The 26998-nt window shown below is 43.0% G+C and overlaps 1 protein-coding gene across 1 annotated transcript in view; it reads right to left on the reverse strand.

The window, feature by feature from the left end:
• Positions 1-26998, reverse strand: part of LOC122542423 (fibrillin-1-like) — a 610102-nt gene that overhangs the window by 418209 nt on the left and 164895 nt on the right. The window contains exon 8 of the mRNA XM_087981979.1: positions 15020-15145. Coding sequence (XP_087838105.1) covers positions 15020-15145 — 126 coding nt within the window. The remainder of the gene's footprint in view (positions 1-15019; positions 15146-26998) is intronic.

Below are 26998 nucleotides of genomic sequence, written 5' to 3' on the forward strand. Positions count from 1 at the left end.
GGAGGCGGCCCAGGACCTGCATGTCCTTGACGGAGTGGGAGGGAGAGTTGAAGTGTTCAGCCATGGGGCGGTGGGGTTGGTGGATGCGGGTGTCCCAGAGATGTTCTCTGGAATGATCCGCAAGAAGGCGTCCTGTCTCCCCGATGTAGAGGAGACCACACCGGGTGCAACGGATGCAGTAGACGACATTGGTAGAGGTATAGGTGAATTTGTGATGGATGTGGAAGGATCCCTTGGGGCCTTGAACGGAGGTGAGGGAAGTGGTGTGGACGCAGGTTGTGCACTTCTTTCGTTGGCAGGGAAAGGTCCCAGGAGTGGGATGTGGACCTGACGAAAGGGTCGCAGTGGGAATAGTCTTTTTGATCGCTGATAGGGGTGGGAAGGGAAATATATCTCTGGCGGTGGGGTCCGTTTGGACGTGGCGGAGTATGATGTGATGTATGCAGAGGTTGGTGGGATGGAAGGTGAGGTCCGGGGGGTTTCTGCTCTTGTTACATTGGGAGGGGTGGGGTTCAAGGGCAGTGGTATGTGAAATGGAGGAAATGCGCTGGAGGGTATTGTCAACCACGTGGGAAGGGAAGTTATGACCATGGAAGGAGGAGGTCATCTGGGACTTTCTAAGGTGGAACTGGTCATTCTGGGAACAGATGCAGCGGAGGTGGAGGAATTGGAAATAAGGGATGGCGTTTTTACAGGAGGTATGGTGGGAGGAGGTGTAGTCTAGGTAGCTGTGGGAGTCAATGGGCTTGTAGTATATGTCAGTGATTAGTCGGTCACCAGAGAGGGTGTTGGAGAGGTCCAGGAAGGGGAGAGATGTTGCTGAGATGGTCCAGGTGAATTTGAGGTTGGAGAACAGATCATTTCAGAGAACATCTCTGGGACACCCGCATCCACCAACCCCACCAGCCCGTGGCTGAACACGTCAACTCCCCCTCCCATTCAGTCAAGGACATGCAGGTCCTGGGCCTCCTCCATTGCCAAATAACCACCCGATGCCTGGAGAAGGAATGCCTCATATTCCGCCTTGGGACCCTGCAACCTCACGGGATAAATGTGGATTTCAACAGCTTCCTCATTTCCCCTCCCCCCACATTATCCAAAGTCCCAAGCCTCCAACTCGGCACCCACCTTCGGACCCGTCCATCACTGCCCCCTCTGACCTATCACTTCTCCCTCACTTTCATCCACCTATGGCTTTCTCCTCAACCCCACCCTCCCTGCCATTTATCTCTCAACACCAAGCAACAAGCTTCATTCCTGATAAAGGACTTATGCCTGAAACGTCGATTCTCGTGCTCCTCAGTTGCTGCTTGACCTGCTGTGCTTTTCTAGCACCACACTCTCAAATAGATATGTTCACTGAAGAACATATGGCTTTGAAATGTAGTTACATCCCCATTACAAGATTGTGGACAGCCCTGCTATTACTAGGAGCATAGAGTCATAGAGACGTACAGTATGGAAACAGACCCTTCAGTTCAACTTGTACATGCCGATCAGATATCCTAAACTAATCTAGTCCCATTTACCAGCACTTGGCCCACATCCCTCTAAACCTTTTCTATTCAGATATCCATCCAGATGCCTATTAAATGTTGTAATTGTATTAGTCTCCCCACTTCCTCTGGCAGCTCATTCCATACAAGCACCTCACAGTGCATGAAAAAGTTGCCCCTTAGGTCCCTTTTAAATTTTTCCTCTCTCACTCTAAACCTATGCCCTCCAAAGCTGGACTCTCCCACCCCAGGGAAAAGACCTTGTCAATTTACCTACTCCATGCCCCCCATGATTTTATAAACCTCTATAAGATCACCCCTCCAATGCTCCAGGGAAAACACCAGACTGTTCAGCCCCTCCCTATTGCTCAAACCCTCCAACCCTGGCAACATCCTTGTAAATCTTTTCTGAAATCTTTCAAGTTTTACAACATCCTTCCTATATGAAGGAGACCAGAATTGCACACAATATTCCAAAAGTGGCCTAACCAATATCCTGTACAGTTGCAACATGACCTCCCAACTCCTATACATCCTTTTGATATGAGGGAGACCAGAATTGCACACAATATTCAGAGTAGGTGAGGACTGCTGATGTGAGAGATCAGAGTCGAAAAGTGAGGTGCTGGAAAAGCACAGCTGGTCAGGCAGCATCCGAGGAGCAGGACATTTGACATTTCGAGCATAGCTCTTCATCAGGAATGTTGGAGAGCTTATGCTCGACTTGACTACACACAATATTCCAATGTCCTGTACAGCCGCTGTATGACCTCCCAACTCCTACACTTGATGCTCTAACCAATAAAGAAAAGCATAACAAATGTCCTCTTCACTATCCTATCTATCTGTGATTCCATTTTCAAGGAATGATGAACCTGCACTCCAAGGTCTCTTTGTTCAGCAACACTCCGCAGGAACTTACCATTAAGTGTACAAGTCCTGCCCTGCCTTTCCAAAATACAGCACAACACATTTATCTAAATTCGACTCCATCTGCCATTCCTCGCTCCATTGGCTCATCTGGTCAAAATCCCATTGTAATTCCTAATGAGGTAACCTTCTTCGTTGTCTACTACAGCTCCAATTTTGAGGTCACCTGCGATCTTATTAGCTATACCTCCTATGTTCACATTCAAATCACTTATATAAATGATGAAAAGCAGTGGACCCAGCACTGATCGTTGTGGCACACCACTGGTCACAGGCCTCCAGTCTGAAAGACAACCCTCCACCGCCACCCTCTGTCTTCTACCTTTGAGCCAGTTCTGTATCCAAATGGCTAGTTCTTCCTATATTCTGTGTGATCCAGCGATGCTAACCAGTCTATCATGAGGAACTTTGTCGAACGCTTCAGTGAAGTCCATATAGATCACAACCACCACACTGCCCTCATCAATCCTCTTTGTTATATCCTTCAAAAAACTCAATCAAGTTAGTGAGACATGTTTTGCCAAGTATAAAGCCACGTTGACTATGTCTAATCAGTCCTTGCCTTTCCAAATACATGTAAATCCTGTCCGTCAGGATTCCTTCCAATAACTTGCCCACCGCTGATGTCAGGCTCACCAGTCTATCGTTCCATGGCTTTTCATTACTACCTTTCTTAAATAGTTAGCCAACCTCCATGTTAGCCAACCACTAGTCCTCCGACAACTCACCTGTAACTATAGAAGATACATATCTCAGCAAGAGGCCCAGCAATCACTTCTCTAGCTTCCCACAGAGATCTAGGGTATACCTGATCAGGTCCTGGGGATTTATCGACCTTTATGTGTTTTAAGACATCTAGCATCTGCTCCTCTTTAATATGGACAGTTTTCAAGATGTAACCATCTATTTCCCCACATTCTGTATCTTTCATGTCCTGCTCTACAGTAAACACTGATGCAAAATACTCATTTTGTATCTCCCTCATCTCCTGCGGTTCCACACACAGGCAGCCTTGCTGAGCTTTGAGGGGCTCTATTCTCTCCTTAGTCACCCTTTTGTCCTTAATGCATTTATAAAATCCCTTTGGATTCGCCTTAATCCTATTTGCCAAAGCTATCTTATGTCCCCTTTTTGCCCTTCTGATTTCCCTCTTAAGTGTACTCCTACTGTATTTATAGTCTTCTAAAGATTCACTCGATCTCTTCTTTTTATACCTGACATATGCTTCCTTCCTTTTTTTTTAAACCAAAACCAACCATGTCTCAGGGGGCTCTGTGAACAAATACAGATAGATGTCACTGGACCACATCCTCTGCCAAATGGAAAGAAATAATGTTTAGTGATCATCAATTAACTCTCCAGACTCTCCCACCCCAGAACTAGAGGGCATAGGTTTAGGGTGAGAGGGGAAAGATATAGTAATGATGTAAATCTTATAATCTATGTATTTGTGGCTACCAAAAACTGACTCGATGCCCAAACAGAGTACACCTCCAGGTGAGATCATTAGGACAGGGAAGGCAAACTCCCTTTTGCATGTTTTCATGCTATGTCCAGATGTAACCTACAATTTTAGAATCTGCCCTATAGTGACATCCAAGCTCTATGAAGTAGCCTGCAAACTATAATTACAAATACAAATAATTGATTACTATAAGACTCAGATTGCCCCTGGTACACTGGGAAGAGAAAGTGGAAAAAGACATAGGGGGCCTTTATGCAAGTGCTAACTCAGCACTAAATTCTGCTTAAATTCACTAATTAAACTATTATGCATCATGGGTTACAGATGAAACTGACAAGGAATTTCAATAAAATGTTCACTGAACAGTATATGCCCTACAGCTATTATCATGCTAGGGAAAGGATGGCAGGAGGCAATAAACTTTAGGGGCAAAGGACTAGTTGATGCAACCAACTTCCGATACAAGGAAAAGGTGCTCCGGTTTCCTCCCACAGTCCAAAGATGTGCAGGATAGGTAAATTGGCCATGCTAAATTGCCCATAGTGTTAGGTGAAGGGGTAAATGTAGGGGTATGGGAGGGCTGCGCTTCGGCGGGTCGGTGTGGACTTGTTGGGCCAAGGGGCCTGTTTCCACACTGGCCAATTTACCTATCCTGCACATCTTTGGACTGTGGGAGGAAACTGGAGCACCCGGAGGAAACCCACGCAGACACGGGGAGAATGTGCAAACTCTACACAGACAGTTGCCTGAGGTGGGAAGAAATGGATAGATAAGATAGAGGCAGGCAAGTGGTTTCCCCTGGTGGGTGAGACTAGAACTAGGGAACATGGCCTCAAGAATAGAAGGAGTAGATTTAGGACAGAGATGAGGAGGAACTGCTTATTCCAGAGAGTAGTGAATCTAAGGAATTCTCTGCCCAAGGAAGCACTAGAGGCACCTTTATTAAATATATTCAAGTCACAGTTGGATTGGTTTTTGCATGGTAGGGGAATTAAGGGTTATGGGGATGATGCAAGTAGGATCAGCCGTGATCTTAATGAATGGCAAAGAAAGCCTGATGGGCCAAATGGCCTACTCCTGCTTCTATTACTATGAAACTATAAAAGCCCACAAAGTTGGCATACCAATATGTGCATTCAACCAAGGAACAAATAAATCAAGGATACATTCAAGTGAATCTCACTACCCAAACAACAACCAAGTTGGCCAGATCTGCCAAGCATACAAAATAGCAGAGACATTAGTGGGAGGATTTTCATATATCACTGACAGTGTGCGAGTGTGAGCAATTTGCCTTATGTCATCACCAGGGAGTACAACAGTACAAAGTCCCATAACAAACCCAGAAAAATGGGAAAGGAGAAGTTCTATGAAAAATAGTGTATATGGCTTAGTAGTTTAGGACTCCACCTGAAATCTGGACTGGCCATCCAAAGGACTAAGGAGGAGTTTTTAGCATCTATATTTAGCTTACATGGGCATTTATCAAGGGCCAGCATGAGGGACTGAAAGGGGGAGAAAAGAACAGTAAAGAGTTTCTGATGATCATAAGTTCATACTTACAGTTAGAAGACATGAACATGTTACATGATTGGATAATAGAACAAGGAAGATAGAAAAGCACAGCACAGAACAGGCACTTCGGCCCACGAAGGATTAATCCTAATGTAAAATAAAATAACCTAAGCTACGCACCCCTCAATTCACTGCTGCCCATGTGTCTGTCCAGCAGTCGCTTAAATGTCCCTAATGACTCTGCTTCCACCACCTCTGCTGGCAACGCATTCCATGCATTCACAACTCTCTGCATAAAGAACCTTCCTCTGACGTCCCCTCTGACGATCTTTCTCCTAATATCTTAAAACTATGACCCCTCTTGCCAGTCAATCCTGCCCTGGGGAAAAGTCTCTGGCTATTGACTCTATCTATGTCTCTCATTACCTTGTATACCTCAATCAGGTCACCTCTCTTCCTCCTTCTCTCCAGAGAGAAAGGTCTAAGCTTAGTCAACATCGCTTCATAAGGCAAGCCCTCCAGTCCAGGCAGCATCCTGGTAAGCCTTCTTTGCACCCTCTCCAAACCCTCTGTAGCTGTCCTATAGTAGGTCAGCCAGAACTGGACACAATATTCCAAGTGTGGACTCACCAGGGACTTGTAGAGTTGTAGCAAAATCTCGCAGCTCTTAAACCCGATCCCCCTGTTAATGAAAGCCAAAAAAACCATATGTTTTCTTAACAACGCTATCCACTTGGGTGGCAACTTTGAGGGTTCTATGTACTTGCACACCCAGATCCCTCTGTTTCTCCACACTGCCAAGAATCCTGTCTTTAATCTGTATTCAGCATTCAGGTTCGAACTTCCAAAATGCATCACTTTGCATTTATCCAGGTTGAACTCCATTTGCCATTTCTCAGCCCACCTCTGCATCCTGTCTATGTCGTGCTACAGCGTGCAATAGCCCTCGGTACTATCAATGGCACGTCCAACCTTTGTGTCATCTGCAAATTTACTAACCCACCCCTCAACCTCCTCATCCAAGTCATTTATAAAAACTACAAAGAGCAGAGCCCTGCTGGACACCACTCAACACTGACCTCCAGGCAGAATACTTCCCATCTACAATCATTCTCTGCCTTCTGTCAACTAACTAATTCTGAATCCAGATAGCCAAATCTCCCTGTACCCATACCTCCTGACTTTATGAATGAGCCTACCATGGGGAACCTTATCAAATGCCTTGCTGAAGTCCATATACACTACATCCACTGCTCAACCTTCATCGACCTGTCTTGTCACCTCCTCAAAGATCTCAATAAGATTAGTTAGGCATGACCCACCCCTCACAAAGCCATGTTGACTGCCTTTAATCACCCTAAGCTTTTCCAAATAGTCATAAATCCTATCCCTCAGATTTCTTTCCAAAACCTTGCTGACCACAGACGTAAGACTGACTGGTCTGTAATTGCCAGGGATTTCCCTATTACCTTTCTTGAAAAGAGGAACATTCGCCTCCTTCCAATCCTCCGGTACGACTCCCATGGAGAGTGAGGAAGCAAAGATCTTCGCCAGCAGCTTAGCAACCTCCTTTCTCGCTTCCTGGAGTAACCTGGGATAAATATGGTCTGGCCCTGGGGACTTATCAATCTTAATGTTTGCCAAAATTTCCAGCACATCAACTTCATCAATCTTGATCTGTTCAAGCCTGTATCCCAGTTCCTCAAAGTTCTCATTCACAACAAGATCCCTTTCCTTAGTGAAAACCGAAGCAAAAACCTCACTGAGGGCTTCCCCTATCTGCACAGACTCCACGCAACAAGTTCCCTATGCTATCCCTGATCAGCTCTACCTTCTCCCTGATCATTCTCTTATTCCTCACATATGAGTAAAATGCCTTTGGGTTCTCCCTAATCATTCCTGCCAAGCCTTTCTCATGTCCCCTCCTGGCTCTCCTGAGTCCATTTCTGAGCTCCTTTCTAGCAAGCCTGTAATCCTCTAAAGCTGGGCTAGATCCTTGTTTCCTCCACTTTACATAAGCTGCCTTCTTCCTTTTTATGAGAAGCCCCTCTATTCTCGTCATCTAAGGCTCCTTAATCTTACCCCTTCTTACCTGTCTCAGAGGAACAAATTCATGCATCACTCGCAACAACTGCTCCTTAAACAGTCTCCACATGTCTGCTGTGCCCTTTTTGTGGAACAATTGCTCCCAGTCTATATTTCTCAACCCCTGTTTGATAGCGTCATAGTTTCCTTTTCCCCCACTTAAATATCTTCCCTTGGTAACTGCTCCTTTCCTTCTCCAAGGCTTTGGTAAATGTGAGGCAGCTGTGGTCACTGTCACCAAAGTGTTCTCCCACTGCGAGATCTGACACCTGTCCTGGCTCATTGCCGAGCACCAAATCCAAAATGGCCTCTCCCCTCATCGACCTCTCTACGTACTGAGTAAAGAAAACCTCCTGAACACACCTGACAAAAACAGCTCCATCCAAACCATCTGTTCTAAGGACATTCCAGTCGACATTGGGAAAGTTGAAATCGCCCATAACAACAACCCTGCTACATCTGCATTTTTCCAAAATCTCCCAGCCTATCAGTTCCTCAATCTCTCCACTGCTATTACGGGGTCTGTAGAAAACCCCCAATGAGGTGGCTGCTCCCTTGGTATTCCTAACTTCCACCCATACTGAATCAGTAGACAAACCTTTCTCAACAACCTTCGTTTCTGTAGCTGTGATGCACTCTCTGATTAACAATGTTACACCCCCTCCTCTTTTTCCACTCTCCCTGTTCTTTTTAAATGTTCTAAACCCTGGAAAATCTAGCAATCATTCTTGCCCCTGTGAAACCCACATCTCTGTTATGGCCACAACAGCAAAGCCCCAAGTTCCATGCTCTAAGTTCATCACACTTATTTCTGACACTCCTTGCCCAGGCCCTGGGCACTTATCGAGTTTTAATCTCACCAATTTCTCCAATACCATTTCCTGACTAATAAGGATTTCCTTTAGTTCCTCCTTCTTACTTGATCCTCTGTCCCTTAGCATTTCCAAAATAGTATTTGTGACCTCCTTAGTGAAGACAGATCCAAAGCATTTGTTCGAATGGCCTGCCATCTCTTTGGTGTTCATTATTCATCTGATTCTAATCATAAGGGACCTATAATTTGTCTTCAGTTGTCTTTTTGTGTATTCCTGACTATTTGATATATCATGGTAACTATGCCTTCAGTTTCTTAAGCCTGTAGCTCTGGAATTCCCTCCATACATCATTTTTGTTTTACTTCTTCAAAACATTCTTTGAAATTACCTCTTTGACCAAAGCTTTAGTAATCTGACCTAATATTTCCTATGCGGCTTGTTTGTCATATTTAAGTTTATACTTCTCCTTTGAAGTGTGTTGGGACATTTTATTGTGTTAAAAATAAGTTGCTGCTGAAAAGCAAAATCAATTTAAAATGAACAATTAATCTCACATCGATTTCAAATTGAGGAGGACAGCTTCAAACTTCTATCTCCTGTTGCATGCAGCAATGTTTCCTAATTTCACCACTGAGAGATCTGGCTTTCCAACCAGTTGGAACACTTTCCCTCCACTGATCCTCTCCATTCTCTTTAATGTCTAGAAAACTTTGGTCAAACCATAACTCATTGAATTCATGGAATACATTGCTAGTTTAATTAATCTCAACTTCTAGTTTAAGAACTGAAGTCTGTATATCAGTCTTACAAATCTATGCCATAATCCTCCCAAAGCCAATTTAGTCTTCCCGGAACTGCTTACAATACTCCAGATTTAACCACATCAGGGCTTTGAACCACTAACGTATGATGATTTCTATACATTTGTATTCTAATTCCCTAGATCTATGGAAGCCAGTAATAGTTTTCCAAAAATACTAAATAATCAAGGGACTAAGGGTGTGAGGTGGGGAGGAAATAAACACAATAAATGTCACTCGAGAAAGGTACTAGGGTAAATAATGGAGCGAAAGGCCACTAGGCCACTGGACCTGATTGGTTGCAACCTGGGATTTTAAAGGAAGGAACTGCAGCAATAGGGGATGCACAGGCTGCAATTTTCCAAGAATTCTTCAATTTTGGAAGTGTCCCAGAAGATTGGAAAACTGCCAATGTAACAACTCTCAAAAAGGGAGATGACAAAAAGACAGGTCAGTTAGCTTAACACTGGTTTCACGTTGGTGGGAAAATGTTAGAATGCATTAGAAGGGATGCAAAAATAGACCATTTAGAAAAAGATGATACAATCAAATAGTGTCAGCATGATTTCAAGAAGGGGAAATCATGACTGACAAATATAATACAATTGATCTACAGGAGGATTTAGGGATTCAAGTGCATAGCTGCTGAATGAGAAAGGTAAAGAAGGCATATGACATTTTTGCCATTATTGGTCAGGACATTGAGTACAAGAGTCATAATGTCATGTTGCAGTTTTATAAGACTTTAGTTAGGCTACGCTTAAAGCACTGCATTCAATTCTGGTCACTGCATTACAGGAAGGATGCGAACACTTTGGAGAGGTTGCGGGCGAAGTTTACTAGAATACTACCTGGATTAGAGGGTATGAGCTATAAGCAGAGGCTAGAAAAACTTGGGATGCTTTCTCCGGAGCAGTGGTGGCTAAGGGAAGACTTGGTGGAGTCTGTAAAATTATGGGATGCGTAGATAGGGTTGACAGTCAGAAGCTTTGTCCCAGAGTTATAATCTCTAAAACTAGTGGGCATGCATTTAAGGTGAGAGGGAGAAAATTCAAAGGAGATGCATTGAGCAAGTGGTAGGAGTGTGGAACGTATTGCCAGAGGTGGTGGTGTAGGCAGATATGATAGGGGTGCTTAGAAAACTTTTTAGACAAGCACATGATTATGCAAGGAGTAGAGCGATATGGATGAAGGGCAAGCAGAAGGGATTAGTTTAATTTGGTATGTTTGGCACATCATTGTGGGCTGAAGCTCCCATTCCTGTGCTGTACAGTTCTATGTTCTACACTCTAATTCACTGAGAAGTTAACATACAAAACAGATAAAGAGGAAGCAGTAGATGTAACGTATTTAGGCTTTCAAAAGGCATTCAATGAGGCTCACTGATAATGTTGATATGCAACTTTCTACATGAAGAGAGGGTTGCCTAACTAATAGAAGATAGAATTGTGAATGAACGAGCATTTTCAGGATGGTAATCTTTAACTGGTGGATTGCTTCAGTGTTGAAGTAACAATTATTTAAAATATTCATGGCATAGATGACAGAGTGACTGTATTATGATCAAATTTGCAGATGACACAAAAATAGGTGGAAAGGCAAGGAGTCAACAGAGGGATAAACAAGGTTACAGATTAAATGGATTAGTAGAAACTAGCAGATGGAATGTGAGGTTGTGTGCTTTGGCAGGAAGAAGAGAAGAAGTGAATATTATTTAAATGGAAAAAAACTGCAGAATGCTGTTTGGGATATTAATACATGAATCACAAACACTAGCATCCAGGTTCAGTAGGTAATAGTGAAGGCAAATGGAATGGTGCCATTCTTTTCAAAGTGAATGGAGTATAAAAGAGGGAAAGCAAATGATATACAAAAGTAGGGAGGCTCTGCTAAAACTGTACAATTCACTTGTCATGCAAAACTGGAATACCGTGAACCGTTTTAGTCCTCTCGTTGAAGGAAAGAGAAACTGGCATTGGAAGCAGTCCAAAGAAAGTTCATAAGGTTGATTCTGGGTCTAGAGAGACTTTTGTTGATGAGATGTTAAGTAGGTTGGACCTGTATTCACTGAAGTTTAAAAGAATGAAAGCACATCTTATTAAACAATGCAAGATAGTTGAGGAGTTTTATAGGGGGTAGATGCAGAGTTTTTTTTCCTTTATGGGAGAGTCTAGGACTAATCTCAAAGTAAGGAATAATCTCAAAGTAAGGCGTTGCCTACTTAAGACAGAGATGATGCGACAATTCTGTCACTTTAAGAGGTTATTTTGTCCTGATTCTGGTTGAAGAAAGATTGTAAGGCAGAGATATCAAGCTGACTACAGAAGACGACTTAAGTAAAAGCTTACTGGAGGAACAACATCTCATCTTCAGAATCAGCACTTTACAGCTTTCTGGACTCAATACTGAGTTTAACACTTTCAAATTGTGAACCAACTCTTATTTTTTTCCCTTTCTTTTAGCTTTACTTGTTACATTCTTTACTATGATGTCCTCTCTCCCCTTCCCATACCTCAGTGGGGCTGTCTGCTCTTTCAAGTCTGGCAGGTAGATGTATCATTGTTTTGCCATTCTCACATTCCAATCACTTAAGCTGAACTATCAACATCTTTTCTCCACCAGCACTCTTCCCCCCACCATCACTGTACCCACCCCCAACTATAGCATAAATGCTGCTTCCTCCACACTTCACTTCAGCTTTGATGAACAGTCATCTAGACTCAAAACTTTAGACTGCTCTCTCTCCATGGGAGCTGTCTGATATGCTGTGATCTCCAGATTTGTTGATTTCAGTAGAGATTTCAATATCTACAGTAATTTGCTCCTACGTAGATTCTTAATCAGTATAGGAATCAATTGTTTTAGGGAAAAGGCAGGAGAATGGATGTCAGGAATTTCAGTTCAGTATGATCCTACTGAATGGTGGAAGATCATCAAGAGTTGAATAACTTGTTTTCATTCGAGTGTCAGAGGCTGAGGGGCAACCTGATAGTACGTAAAATTATGAGAGGATTAGGGTGGATGTTAGAGTTGTCTTTTCCCCCAGAGTGGAAACATCAAATACTAAGGGGCTACGATTTAAGATGACAGAAGGAAAAGTTTAAAGCAGATGTGTAAGGCAAGTATCTGGAATGCGCTTTCGGGGTGTGTGTGTGTGTGGGGGGGGTTAATGGTATGATAGCAGTGCTTAAGAGGCATTTGGACAGATATGAGCAGGCAGGGAAGGAGGAATACATACCATGTACAGATAGATAGGATTAGTTTAGAATGGCATAATGGTCAGCACAGATATGGAGGGTCAAAGGGCCTGTTCCTATTCTGTACTGTTCTATGTAAGCCTGGATATTAGTTTAATTAATTTGATTTATTGTTGTCACATGTACCGAGATACTGTGACAAGTAATGTTTTGTGCTCAATACAAGCAGATAAAATCACACAAAGTGCATCAAGGCAGCAGAAAAATACTGGCCTACAACAGTAGGAATTATGTGATGGGTAATTCACCTGCCATCTCTCCGATGCCTGTTTACTATCAAAAAGACAGAAGTCAGAGATGTGATGCTCCCTATCTGTCTGGATGGGTGCAACTCCAACAGTCTTCAAGAATCATAACAGAATTCAGGCCAAATCAGACACATCTCCACCCACTACTTTCAACATTCACTTCCTCCACCACTAAGCACAGTAGTATCTGATAGTACATTCTTTAGAATTTATAGCAGTAGTTCACTAAGACTCCTTCAAAAACATCTTCCAAACGCACAACCTTTACCACCTAGGAGGACAATGGTACCAAACGTTTGGGAACACTATCACTTGTAGGTTCCCTTCCAAGCCATGCATTATCCTGACTTGGAACTATATCACCATTATAACAATTTGACTGTTATGGGTCAAGATCATGAAACTCACTTCTTAATGGCACTGTGTTCCTACACTCTGAGGACTGCAACAGTTAAAGGAGGCAGCTTACAACTACATTCCTTGGTGCAATTACATATGGGTAGTAAATACTAGCCTCACCATCAATTCTCATATTCAATGAATAGATTTTTCAAATCATGAGTATGATGCAATACTCACTTGCCTGGATGGATGCAGTTTCAACAACACTCACAAAACTCATCAGTATCCATGATAAATCAGCATTCTTGAATGACAACCTTTCTATTGTCTTCAACATTCATTCTCCACATATTGGTATGTAATGCTTGCAAGATGCACTTCAGCAAAACACCATGGCTCCTTCAATTACCCTTTTGTCTGGGTGAGATCTTCCTGCCCTATCTTCAACAACTGAGGGAAGTGAGGTCAAGATAGGGCTGAGGGAAGTGTCTATGGTTCCCAAATAATGGTTGGGAAGTATGCACAAGATGAGTAGCCCATACCAGAACTGTTCAATATTTGACAGCATGTGGAGCCATGCTTGGAAAAAAGTAGGGCATATAAGAACAAAATGGCTTAGGCTTCCAAAACCAATACAATAACCAAGGCTGGCACTGTCCCACCTCCCTCAAACTTCCATTCAAAACCCTGCAAGGGGTATTAACTCTAGTAACCAAGGCAAGCACATCCAAAAATGAGATGAGAAACACATGTGTGGAAAGAAGGCATGACAAAATCTCAGAACCCAAGAATTGTTCTGCAGTTGAGATCATGTGTGCAGTCAAGTCTGCAATTGTGCTAGTGCACATCATTGGGCCTGACCCCATGCATGAGAACAAACATTATGCAACTATACCAGAGATTTAACTTGTGCTTGTGACAATAAGAGCTTTTTACTAAGACCAGGCTTCGTGGGGAATAGGAGGCCTCTGGTGAAAAGAAGAGTGCACACCATGTCCAAAAAGGGAGGAAGGCCACTCCTCTAAAGCACAAGGTGGCATGGAGAAGACTTGCTCCTCTATGGAAGAGTTGCTGGAATGGCCACTCTGTAGATCCACCCTGATGGGGTGGAGGCCATAGTCATTTTAGTGCAATTGTGTTGGCACATCTGAAGGTCATTAAGGTGAATATACTTGCTGAACTCAATAATACAAATGCATCATTAAAATTTGACACTTGTAATGTTTTAGGTTAAAAAAAGTAGAAATCTGACTTAACCTTTCTTCTTTAAGTTATCATTATGGTAATTAGAATCCAAACTTAGCACTGTTTAATGACTACTTCATAAATTTACCTTTGTCCTGAAATTACATGATGAAACAAAAATGAAGGAGTTTGAAATTTCTTTCTCTGCCAAATACATTAACCTATTCTATAGCATAATCTCAACAGTTTTGTCTTCTCTTAAATTATTTTCAATTTCAACTATGTACTACATTTCAAGCTTTCAGTTTCCTTTCCTTTAAAATAAAACTCTTCCAAAACTGAATAGACTAATTACTAGGATTCATCAACTTTTATTTGATTTACTGAACAATCCAACAGATAAATACGTTACTACTAAAATGCAAAATGACATTTAGAATAGAGTAGAATCCCTACAGTGCGGAAACAGGATCCTCGGCCCAACAAGTCCACATCAACCCTCCGAAGAGTAACTCACTCAGACCCATTCTTCTACTCTATTACTCTACATTTACCCCTGACTAATGCACCTACTCTACACATTCCTGAACACTGTGGACAATTTAGCTTGGCCAATTCACCTAACTTTCATATCTTTGGACTGTGGGAGGAAACCGGAGCACCCAGAGGAAACCAACACAAACATGGGGACAATGTGCAAACTCCACACAGACAGTCGCCCAAGGCTGGGATTGAACCCAGGTCCCTGGTGCTGTGAGGCAGCAGTGCTAACCACTGAGCCACCATGCCGGCCCTACCACTGAGTTACCGTGCCGCCCTAAATCTAAAGATTTAATTCTCTACATCTGGCTACTTTATCCATTTAATTCCACATCACTCACCAATGCATCTTGAACCATCTCCAGCAGGGTGGTAGCCATGATGACACTTGCAAAAGTAACTTCCAATTGTGTTTGAGCATTCACCTCCATGGCATATACCAGGAATAGTACTGCACTCGTCAACATCTAATCAATAAAAAAGTTCAATGTTAGTAAAAGAAATTTTATTCATAGTAAAACAAATTTTAAAAAATTAACCTGCTGTATCATTTTAATCTCCTCCCATATAAATATCCAGATTCTTGTGAATGAAAAGTTAACACTAAGTACATAAATAAGTTAACACTAAGTGTATAAATATGGTATAAATTCCGGTGACAAGCGGTGTCCCGCAGGGTTCAGTGTTGGGGCCGCAGCTGTTCACGTTATATATTAATGATCTGGATGAAGGGCCTGGTGGCATTCTAGCGAAGTTTGCCGATGATACGAAGTTAGGTGGACAGGCAGGTAGTACTGAGGAAGTGGGGAAGGCTGCAGAAGGATCTAGATAGTTTGGAAGAGTGGTCCAGGAAATGGCTGATGGAATTCAATTTGAGCAAATGCGAGGTCTTGCACTTTGGAAAAAAGAATACAAGCATGGACTACTTTCTAAACGGTGAGAAAATTCATAAAGCCAAAGTACAAAGGGATCTGGGAGTGCTAGTCGAGGATTCTCTAAAGATAAACATGCAGGCTGAGTCCGTGATTAAGAAAGAGAATGCAATGTTGTCATTTATCTCAAGAGGGTTGGAATATAAAAGCACCGTTGTGCTACTGAGACTTTATAAAGCTCTGGTTAGGCCCCATTTGGAGTACTGTGTCCAGTTTTGGTCCCCACACCTCAGGAAGGACATAGTGGCACTGGAGCATGTCCAGCGGAGATTCACATGGATGATCCCTGGAATGGTAGGTCTAACATACGAGGAACGGCTGAGGATCCTGAGATTGTATTCATTAGAAGATTAAGGGAGATCTAATAGAAACTTACAAGATAATACATGGCTTGGAAAGCGTGGATGCTAGGAAATTGTTTCCGTTAGGCGAGGAGACTAGGACCCATGGACACAGCCTTAGAATTAGAGGGGGTAAATTCAGAACAGAAATGCGGAGACATTTCTTCAGCCAGAGAGTGGTGGGCCTGTGGAATTCATTGCCGCAGAGTGTAGTGGAGGCCGGGACGCTAAATGTCTTCAAGGCAGAGATTGACAAGTTCTTGATGTCACAAGGAAATAAGGGTTACAGGGAGAATGCGGGTAAGTGGAGTTGAAATGCCCATCAGCCATGATTGAATAGCAGAGTGGACTCGATGGGCCGAATGGCCTTACTTCCATTCCTATGTCTTATGGTGTTATGGTATAGGATCTGGAGGGATAATGACTCTTTTTGTCAATGATGTACATTAAAAACAGCACTGGATATACACTACACATGCTCTTGATGCAAGTCAAACCAATTTTAAAAGAGGTCCATTTACTGGATTTGAATACAGCTTGCAACATTTGTGACCTCAGATGACACAGCCCTCTGGAGCACAAGCACATGATCACCTAACGAGAGCTCTTGCATTTCCTTGTTCAATTTGCACTAAATATTTCACATTCCCCGATATAGTAATATCATACTTCTACTTTGAAACCAGCCTCAGTTTTCTCCCACTCTCCATCTTCCACCTCATCATCCACCTCTTAATACTGAAACATTTTGGGTGTTTCAGGATTAAGATTGCCAACTGAAATAAAATATCAACTGTAAACCAATAAAATGTTTTGGGTGTGTCTAAGTCATATTAGGAAATTGCATGGGAACTACTGAGATAGTCTGGTAAATCTGATCCAAAGCAATAAATCAAGTAACTGATTTTCAGTCTGTATAAAACAAATTACAAGTAGGCCACGAAATCAAATACAATGAAATCAAATACAATCAAACTCTCCATTTGTTAAATCTTATGACACAAATAATTTTGTGGTACATCTCTAAAGAAAATAAGTATAGCTAATACAGAGGAACCTTGATTATCCAAAGGACACGCTGGCAAGTATTTTGCTTGTTTAATCGAATGCCAGATAAAATAGTTAACCATGAGTTGGGACCTTGCGAACTTGTTCGGCTCATCTGAAATTTGATTAAGTGAATGCTGGATAATTGAGGTTCCTCCGTACACGGTCAGGTGCGTGATAGTCTTTGCTTAATGTCAATGAACTAACAATCCAGAGGCCCAGGCTAATATCCATGGAACACTTTTCAAATTCTTTCATAAAGCTATTATCTAAAGTTATAATAGGGTGGCATGGTGGCTCAGTGGTTAGCACTGCTGCCTCACAGCACCAGGGTCCCAGGTTCGACTCCAGTCTCGGCGACTGTCTGTGTAGAGTTTGCACATTCTCCCCGCGTCTGTATGGGTTTCCTCCGGGTGCTCCGGTTTCCTCCCACAGTCCAAAGATGTGCAGGTTAGGTGAATTAGCCATGCTAAATTGCCCATTGTGTTAGGTGCATTAGTCAGAGGGAAATGGGTCTGCGTGGGTTACTCTTCAGTGTGGACTGGTAGTGCCGAAGGGTCTGTTTCCACACTGTAGGGAATCTAATCTAATCATAAGATTCCATTTGGTTCACTATCCTTCAGGGAAGGGAACGTGGGACCCTCACCTTGTCTGCATTATATGTGACTCTAGATCCACCAAGGTGTGGCTGACTCTGAACTACTCTCTACAAGGCCTATCAAGCCATTCAATTCTAGGGCAATAAGGGATAGGCAATGAATGTTGACCTTAACCAGCAACCCCACATCCAATAAATGAATCTAATTATAAAAAGTTATTATCTTCTTCAGTTTATGTTAAAGATTTGATATCCTCAAAGTACAGCTGAAGGACATTACCATTTTCAGGATCCAGTTGTCAGTGCTTTGCCTGAAAAGCACTGTTGAGAGTTCATAGAATAGTTATAGTGCAGGAGGCCATTTGGCTTATCATGTCCACAATGGCTCTCTCAGTGTTTTGGCTCAGTGTCAACCTCCTGCCCCTTCCTGATAACCCTACATGTTATTTGAATAGAAGCAATCATCTAATGCCCTCTTCAATACCTTAACTGAATTTGTCTCCACAGTGTCTGTGGATAGTACACTCCAGGCCCTAAAGATTTGCTTATTTTACATTTGCTTTCTTTTGAAAAACAGCACAGCTGCACACACTGTTCCTTAATGTTTACGAATGGAAACATTTTCCATCAACCCACTTTGTCCAGATCCTTATCGGGTCTCTCGTCTTAGCTTTCTTCTCTCCAGGTGAAACAGTATTGATTTCTCAATCTGTCCTTATAACTGAAGTTTCTCAGCTCTGAAACCATTCTTGGAAATGTCTTCTGCATACATTCCAATTCTTTCACATCCTTCCTATGCTGTGGCGCTCTGAATTGGACACAACACTCCAGCTGAGGTCTAACTAATATCTTTTATAGTTTCAACATAACCTCCTGATGTTGTACTCTATGCCACTGTGTATGAAGACCAAAAAACTGCACAATTTGTTAACTGTTCTACCTGTTGTTAACGTTATGCAAATATACATCCAGTCTCTCTGTTGCTGCACACCCTTTCAAATAATATCTTTTGCTTGATACTACCTTACAAAGAACAAAGAAAATTACAGCACAAGAACAGGCCACCTGGCCTTCCAAGCCTGCACCAATCCAGATCCTCTGTTTAAACCTGTCGCCTATTTAAAGAGGAACCTGGATTATCCAAAAATCAGATTATCCGAAGGGGATCTTGAGGTCCCGATAGAAACATTGCATCAAATATGTGTTTCCAACAATAATCGTGTGTTTTGTTTGCAATGATTAAACAGGCACCGTCTCCAAATGACTGACCTCCCGCCCTCTCTTTCCCCCAACGCTTTCCCTGGAGTTCTACAGAAGGGTGCATCCTCCCTCCCTCCACCCCCGCCTCCCCAGAAAATCTGACCAATATCGTCCTGTACAGGGCAGAGATGGAACCTGTCAAAAAGTTGCAGTAAAACGTTGTGTGTGTATATATATATATGTGTGTGTGTGTGTGTGTGTGTGTGTGTGTGTGTGTGTGCGCGCGCTATTTGGAGACTTATCCCACAAAGGCAGCACAGCAGCAGTCTTATTGTTGGTGTCCAGTCTGGGTGTGCCGGAGTGGGGCAGGGGCAGTGCTGGACGGGGATGGGGGGGCAGACGGGGATGGAGGGCAGGCAGGGGCAGTGCTGAACGGGGATGGGGGCGGAGGCGGTGTTGGGTGCACGGGGAGGTGTTGGACGGGTTTGGGGGGGGGCGGTGTTGCAGATGGGGTTTGGTGCTGGACGGGTTTTGGGGTGGCTGGGGGGCTGTGGGCAGTGTTGGGCTTGGGGCGGGGGAAGGAGCTGTCAGGGCGCGGGGGTGGTGTTGGGAGCAGAGGCACTGTTGGACAGGGTTGGGGGGCAGGCGGGGAGGAGTGTTGGGGCCGGGGTCTCGCATGCTGTGTGCTGGTGCAGTCTCCTGAACAGGGAGCAGACTTTAAAAACTCCAAGCCCCAGAGGAAAGGCATTTAATCAATCCACTGAACAAAATAGTGCCCGCCTATTTTGTTCAGATAATCGGGGTTTCCCTGTGCTGAGGGTCTTCATCCTTTGCTCCCTGCCCATTCACCTATCCGTCTAGATACATCTGAAATGACACAATCTTGCCCGCCCTTACCACCTCAGCTGGCAACATGTTCCAGGCAGCCATCACTGTCTGCGTAAGGAACTTTTCACACATATCTCCCTTCAATGTTTCCCCTCTCACTTTGAACTCATGACCCCTAGAAATTGAATCCCCCAATCTGGAAAAAAGTTTCTTGCTATCCACCTCTCATGATTTTGTAGTCCACAATCAGGTCTCCCCTCAGCCTCCATCTTTCTAATGAAAATAATCCTAATCAACTCAAACTCTCTTCAGAGCTAGCGCCCTCCATACCAGGTAACATCCTGGTGAACTTCCTCTGTACACTCTCCAAAGCATCCACGTCCTTTAAATAATGTGACCAGAACTGCATGCAGTATTCCAAATATGGCAAAATCAAAGTCTTAACAACTGTAACATGACCTGCCAACTGCTGTACTCAATACCCCGTCCGATGAAAGAAAGCATGTTGCATGTCGTCTTGACCACTCCACTGACCTGCATTGCCACCTCCAGGGAACAATGGACCTGAACACCCAGATATCTCTGGACATCAATTTTCCCGAGGACTTTTCCATTTACTGTCTAGTTCACTCTTGAATTGGATCTTCCAAAATGTATCAGTTCGCATTTGCCTGGATTGAACTTCATCTGCCATTTTTTTCTGCCCAACTCTCCAAACTATGTATAGTTTGCTGCATTCTCTGACAGTCCCCTTCACTATGTGCTACGCCAGCAATCGTAATGTCATCTGCAAACTTGCTAATCAGACCACCTAATCATTTATGTATACACTGTATCACGATCAGCAGAGGTCCCAGCACGGATCCCTATGGGACACCACTGGTCACAAGTCTCCATTTTAAGAAACTTCCTTCTACTCTCTGTCTTCTATTACAAAGCTAGTTCTCTATCCATTTAGCTTGTACACCCCAGACCCTATGCGACTTCACTTTTTCCACAGCCTACCATGGGGAACCTTCTCAAATGCCTTCCTGAAGTCCATGTTTATGACATCTACAGCTCTTCCTTCATCAATCAACTTTGTCACTTCTTCAAAGAATTCTATTTGGTTCGTAAGAGATGACCTTCCCTGCACAAAACTATGTTGCCTATCACTGATAAGCCCATTTTCTTCCAAATGTAAGCAGATCCTATCCCTCAGTACCTTCGCCAGCAGCTTCCCTACCACTGACGTCAGGCTTACTTGGATTATCCCTGCTACCCTTCTTAAACAAGGGGACAACATTGGCATTTTTCCATTCCTCCAGGACCTCACACGTATTCAAGGATGTTGCAAAGATATCTGTTAAGGATCCAGCTATTTCCTCTCTTGCTTCCTTCAGTAACCTGGGACAGATCCCATCCAGATCTGGGGACTTGTCCACCTTAACGCCTTTAAGAATACACAACATTTCTTCCCTCCTTTATGCCGACTTAACTTAGAGTAATCCAACATCTATCTCTAACCTCAACATCGGTCACGTCCCTCTCCTTGGTGAATACCAATGCAAAGTACTCATTAAGTATCTCACCAATTTTCTCTGACTCCATGCATAACTTTAATCCTTTGTCCTTGAGTGGATCAAGCCTTTTTTCTCGTTACCCTCTTGCTCCTTATACATAAATAAAAGGCATTGGGATTTTCCTTAATCTTGTTTGCTAAAGATCTCTCAACAGTTGGTCTGCTACAACTCGACAGTTGTGTCCCTCTGCAACCTCATTCTTTGGAAAATCACTCTATGAAAAACTGCTATTGAAAATCACACTGTAAAAGATGTTAATAGAAAATGGCTATGTCTGTTCAGCGGAAAGTTTGTGTTATCCAAGTAATGTCCACAATTTGTCCATTGAGTTTTATCAATTCGCGCTGACGAAACACGCTTTATAGCAGAATTACCTATATCAAAAAGTATCATTTCGTACTGCTCCACAGTGAACTTTATCTACCATTTATCCACCCAATACATAAACCTTGTAAGTTCTACACTGTCCTCCCCACGGTTTAAAATGCTCCCAAGTTTTTTTATTCTCTGCAAACTTTGAAGTTGTCCTTGCATACTAAGATTGAAATACATTAAAGGGTCCTAACCCTGATCCTTGGAAACTCCATTGAAATAGATCTTCAACAGAAAAATAACCCATTAACCATTTTTACCTACTACTATTCCTCAGCCAAATCTGGATGGATATATGAATAGGAAGGGTTTGGAGGGATATGGGCCGGGTGCTGGCAGGTGGGACTAGATTTGGGTTGGGATGTCTGGTCAGCATGGATGAGTTGGACCAAAGGGTCTGTTTCCGTGCTATGACTTCTAATGCTGTCCCTAATATTCTATGAACTTAACAAAGTCTTTCGATTGGCACAGTATTGAACGCTTTTTGGAAGTTAGGGAGTTAATTATGCATAAATCTAAAACAGTTTCAATGCCATTTTCTTCTCATTTGTATTCCAAGGTCAGAGATTAATTTACAATTTGTTGCAAAACCTGCTGATGTGCAAGTTTGAAAAAATTAAACCTGGACTCAAACACTGCAACACATATATTTACGGAGTCTCAAAGTTACATTGAATGTAAGAACAGAAGTAAGTCATTCAGCTTAATTTTAACATGGCCGTACTTAACAGGAGCGCAGCTAATGTAGCATGAGGAGTGACGTAAAACACTGTTGATTTAATGATGCACTAAGTCATGAAGTTCTTAATGCCTCATAATCATGAGTTTCCTTGAATTTAAATGAAGCTAACACATAACTCCACAGGAAGAAGGAGTGCAAAAGAAAACTTAGGGGTTTATAAAGCAAAACTGTATCAATGTTTTTAAAAATATTCTTTCATATAACATGAATATTGCTGATAAGGCTATACTATTAGAGAAAGTGAGGATTGCAGATGCTGGAGATCAGAGTCGAGAGTGTGGTGCTGGAAAAGCACAGAAGGCCAGGCAGTATCCGAGGAGCAAGAGAATCGACGTTTTGGGCATAAGCCCTTCATCAGGCTATATTATTGTCCTTCTACGTGGTTCAGGTTGTGGGTTTGGAGGTAATGTTAAAGGAGGAGCAGTGAGTTACTGCATGAATATGGTGCACAATATTATAAGTGAAGGCAACTAATGTTTAGGAGCTTGAAGACATGGGCTTCTTTGCCATCAAGTTTCTGAAATGTTATTGGAGTTGTACTCATTCAGGCAAGTGGACAGTATTCTATCACATTACTGATTTGTGACTTGCGTAGGTACATGCCTTAGGGAGACAGGAGTTGCTTCTTATACAATAACTAGCCTCTGGCCTGTTCGTGTAGCCATAGACTTTATATAGCTGGTCTAGTTCAGGCTTGAATCTGTAGCAAATCCCAAAATGTTGATGACAGGGATGCAGCAATGGCAATGGCATTGACAATTTTTGAAGGTGGTCATTGTCTGGCAGTTGTATGGCCACTTGCCACTAATCCAACTCTGAATGTTGTATCGGTCTTGTTACATACGTCAGTATCTGAAGGGTCACAAATAGTACTGAACATTGACATCGTCAGCGAACATTCCTATCTCTGACTTTGTAATGGAAGGTTGGTCATTGATGAAGCTACTGAAAATGTTTGACCTTATTCTTGTTGAAGGTGGTCTTGTTGAAAGACAGAAAAAGAGCAGGAAGGCAGTGCAGGTGTCCCCTGCAGTCATCTCCCTCCAAAACAGGTATACCACTTTGGATACAGTTGGAGGAGATGGCTCACCAGGGGAAGGCAACAGAGCACCTTGGCTGGTTCTGCTGCACAGAAGGGCGGGATAAAGAGGGGAAGGGCAAAAGTCATAGGATATTCAATTGTAAGGAGAATAAATAGGTGGTTCTGTGGTCAAAAAGCAGATCCCCGAATGGTATGTGCCTCTCGGGTGCACAGGCCAGGGATGTTTCAGATCAGCTGTAGCACATTCTGAAGGGGGAGGGTGAACAGCCAGCTGTCATGCTGCATACAGGCACCAATGATATAGGTAATACAGAGGAACCTTGAATATCCAAAAGACATAGATGGGGACTATTTTGTTTGGATTATCGGAAATTTGGATAATCCCCAGATAATCGAATACCGTACAATCAAAGCCCCTCTGTAAACAGGATGAAGTCCTACAAGCAGAATTTAGAGAGTTACAAGCCAAGAAGTAGGACCTCTGAGGTAGTAATCTCAGGATTTCTACCAGCACTAGTCAGAGTAGAATAGGCAGGAAGAATGAGTGGCTTGAGAGACAGTGGACATCTAGGAGGTAGTAACTAAAGCTTGTAAGGAACAAGATAATGAAGTCAGCGTGACTAAGGGGAAGAATAGGAAGGGAGCAGATGATGAACGTAAAGGGACAGATAGTCTGAGATGCATTTGCTTTAATGTGAGAAGTATAGTAGGTAAGGTAGATGAACTTTAGGGTTTGGATTAGTACCTAGGAACATGATATTATTGCTATTACTAAGACTTGGTTGAGGGAAGGGCAAGAGTGGCAACTAAATATTCCAGGATATAGATGCTTCAAGCGGGATAGAGAGGGAGGGAAAAGGGGTGGAGGAGTTGCATTACCGGTCTGAGAGGATATCACAGCCATGCTGAAGAAGGGCATTATGGAGGATTTGAGCAGTGAGGCAATATGAGCAAAGCTTAGAAATAGGAAGGGTGCAGTAACAATGTTGGGACTGTACTACGGGGCATCCCCACAGAGAGGTACAGGTACAAATATGTAAACAGATTATGGAAAGATGTAGGAGCAACAGGGTGGTGATGATGGGAGGTATTAACTTTCCCAAATCTGACTGGGATTCATTTCGTATCAGAGGTTTAGATGGAACAGAATTTCTAAGGAGCCAGCAGGAAGATTTTATAGAGTAATATGTCAAATTGTCTAACTCAGGAAGGGGGTCGAGAGTGTGGTGCTGGAAAAGCTCAGCTGGTCAGGCAGCATCGAGGAGCAGAATTAACGTTGCGTGCATAAGCCCTCCATCTGGCTGCTTTTCCAGCACCAAACTCTCAACTCTGATCTCCAACATCTGCAATCCAAACTTCCAACTCAGGAAGGGGCCATACTGAACTTGGTGTTGGGGAAGGAGCCTGGCCAGGTGGTTGAGGTTTTGGTAGGGGATTATTTTGGGAATAGTGATCACAATTCCGTAAGTTTTAGAATGCTCATGGACAAAGATGAGAGTGGTCCTAAAGGAAGAGTGCTAAATTGGGGGAAGGCCAACCATAGCAAAATTTGGATAGGGAGCAGCTGCTTGAGGGAGGTTTTTGAAGAGAGGTTGGTTAGAGTGCAGAACAGACATATCCCCTGTGAAAATGAAGGATAGAAGAGGCAGCTAAGGGAACCATAGATAAAAGGTGAAATTGTGAGACTAGCTAAGAGGAAAAAGGAAGCATACGTAAGGTCTAGGCGACTGAAACCAGACAAAGCTTTGGAAGAATATCAGGAATGTAGGACCAATCTGAAACAAGGGATTAAGAGGGCTAAAAGGGGTCATGAAATATCTTTAGCAAACAGGGTTAAGTAAAATCCCAAAGCCTTTTATTCAAATATAAGGCACAACAGTGTAACTAAAAAAAGGGTTGGCCTACTTAAGGATAAAGGAGGAAAGTTGTGGTGAAGTGAGAGAAAATGGCTGATATTCTTAAGGAGTACTTTGCATTGGTTTTCACGGAGGAGAGGGATGTGATGGATGTTAAGGTTAGGGATAGATGTTTGATTACATCAGGTCAGTTGGCATAAGCAGGGAGGAAGTGTTGGATATTCTAAAAGGCATTAAGGGGGAAAGTACTCAGGTCAGGATGGGTTCTATCCCAAGTTATTGAGGAAAGTGAGAGAGGAAATAGGTGGTGCCTTAACAGATGTCTTTGCAGCATTCTTGAACAAGGGTGAGATCCTGGAGGACTGGAGAATTGCTAATGTTGTCCTCTTATTTAAGAAGAGTAGCAAGGATAATCCAGGTAATTACAGACCAGTGATCTTGACGTCAGTGGTAAGGAAGCTGCTGGAGAAGATATTGAAGGATAGGATAGAACATAGAACATAGAAGAATACAGCGCAGTACAGGCCCTTTGGCCCTCGATGTTGCGCCGATCCAAGCCCACCTAACCTACACTAGCCCACTATCCTCCATATGCCTATCCAATGCCCGCTTAAATGTCCATAATGAGGGAGAGTCTACCACTGCTACTGGCAGGGCATTCCACGAACTCACGACTCGCTGAGTAAATAACCTACCCCTAACATCTGTCCTATACCTACTCCCCCTTAATTTAAAGCTATGCCCCATTGGCTGGGCAAGAGGAGGCAGATTGTAGTAGTGGAAGAGAGTTTCTTAAAATGGATCTACTTACATTTGGGAGAAAATGGGCTTATCAGTGACAGGCAACATGGTTTTGTGCAGGGAAGATCATCTTACCAACTTAACAGAATTCTTTGAGGAAGTGACAAAGTTGATTGATGAGGAAAGGGTTGTAGATGTCATATACATGGACTTTAGTAAGGTGTATGATAAGGCTCCCCATGGTAGGCTTATGGAGAAAGTGAAGTCGCATGGAGTCTAGGGTGTACTAGCTAGATGGATAGAGAACTGGCTGGGCAAGAAGAGGCAGATTGTAGTAGTGGAAGAGAGTTTCTTAAAATGGAGACCTGTGACCAGTGGTCTTAGAAAGTTTACAGATGACACGAAGATTGGTGGAGTAGCAGATAGTGAAGGAAACTGTTAGAGAATGCAGAGAATATAGTTAGATTGCAGAGTTGGACAGACAAATGGCAGACTGAATTCAATCTGGGTAAATGCAAGGTTCAAGCATTTTGGAAGATCTAATTCAAGAGTGAACTATACAGTAAATGGAAAAACCCATGGGAAAATTGAGGTACAGAGAGATCTGGATGTCTTGGTCCACTGTACCCTGAAGGACGCAACGCAGGTCAGTGGAATGGTCAAGAGGCATACAACATGCTTTCTTTCATCAGACAATGTATTGAGTACAAGAGTTGGCAGGTCATGTTATAGTTGTATAGCACTTTGGTTTTGCCACTTTTGGAATACTGGGTACAGTTCTGGTCGCCACATTATCAAAAGGATGTGGATGCTTTTGAAAGCTTGCAGAGGAGGTTCACTAGGATATTGCCTGGTATGGAGGGTGACAGCTATGAAGAGAGATGAGGATTATTTTCTTTAGAAAGACAGACGTTGAGCGGGGACCTGATTGAGGTCTACAAAATCATGAGAGGTATAGACAGGGTGGATAGCAAGAAGCTTTTTCCCCAGAGTGGGGGACTCAATTACAAGGGGTCATGAGTTCAAGGTGAGGGGGAAAAGTTTAAGGGAGATAGGCAT

This window comes from Chiloscyllium plagiosum, unplaced genomic scaffold, assembly GCF_037043375.1.
Source record: "Chiloscyllium plagiosum isolate Xiang-an unplaced genomic scaffold, Cpla_swu_hap1 HiC_scaffold_42, whole genome shotgun sequence".
NCBI lineage: Eukaryota > Metazoa > Chordata > Chondrichthyes > Orectolobiformes > Hemiscylliidae > Chiloscyllium > Chiloscyllium plagiosum.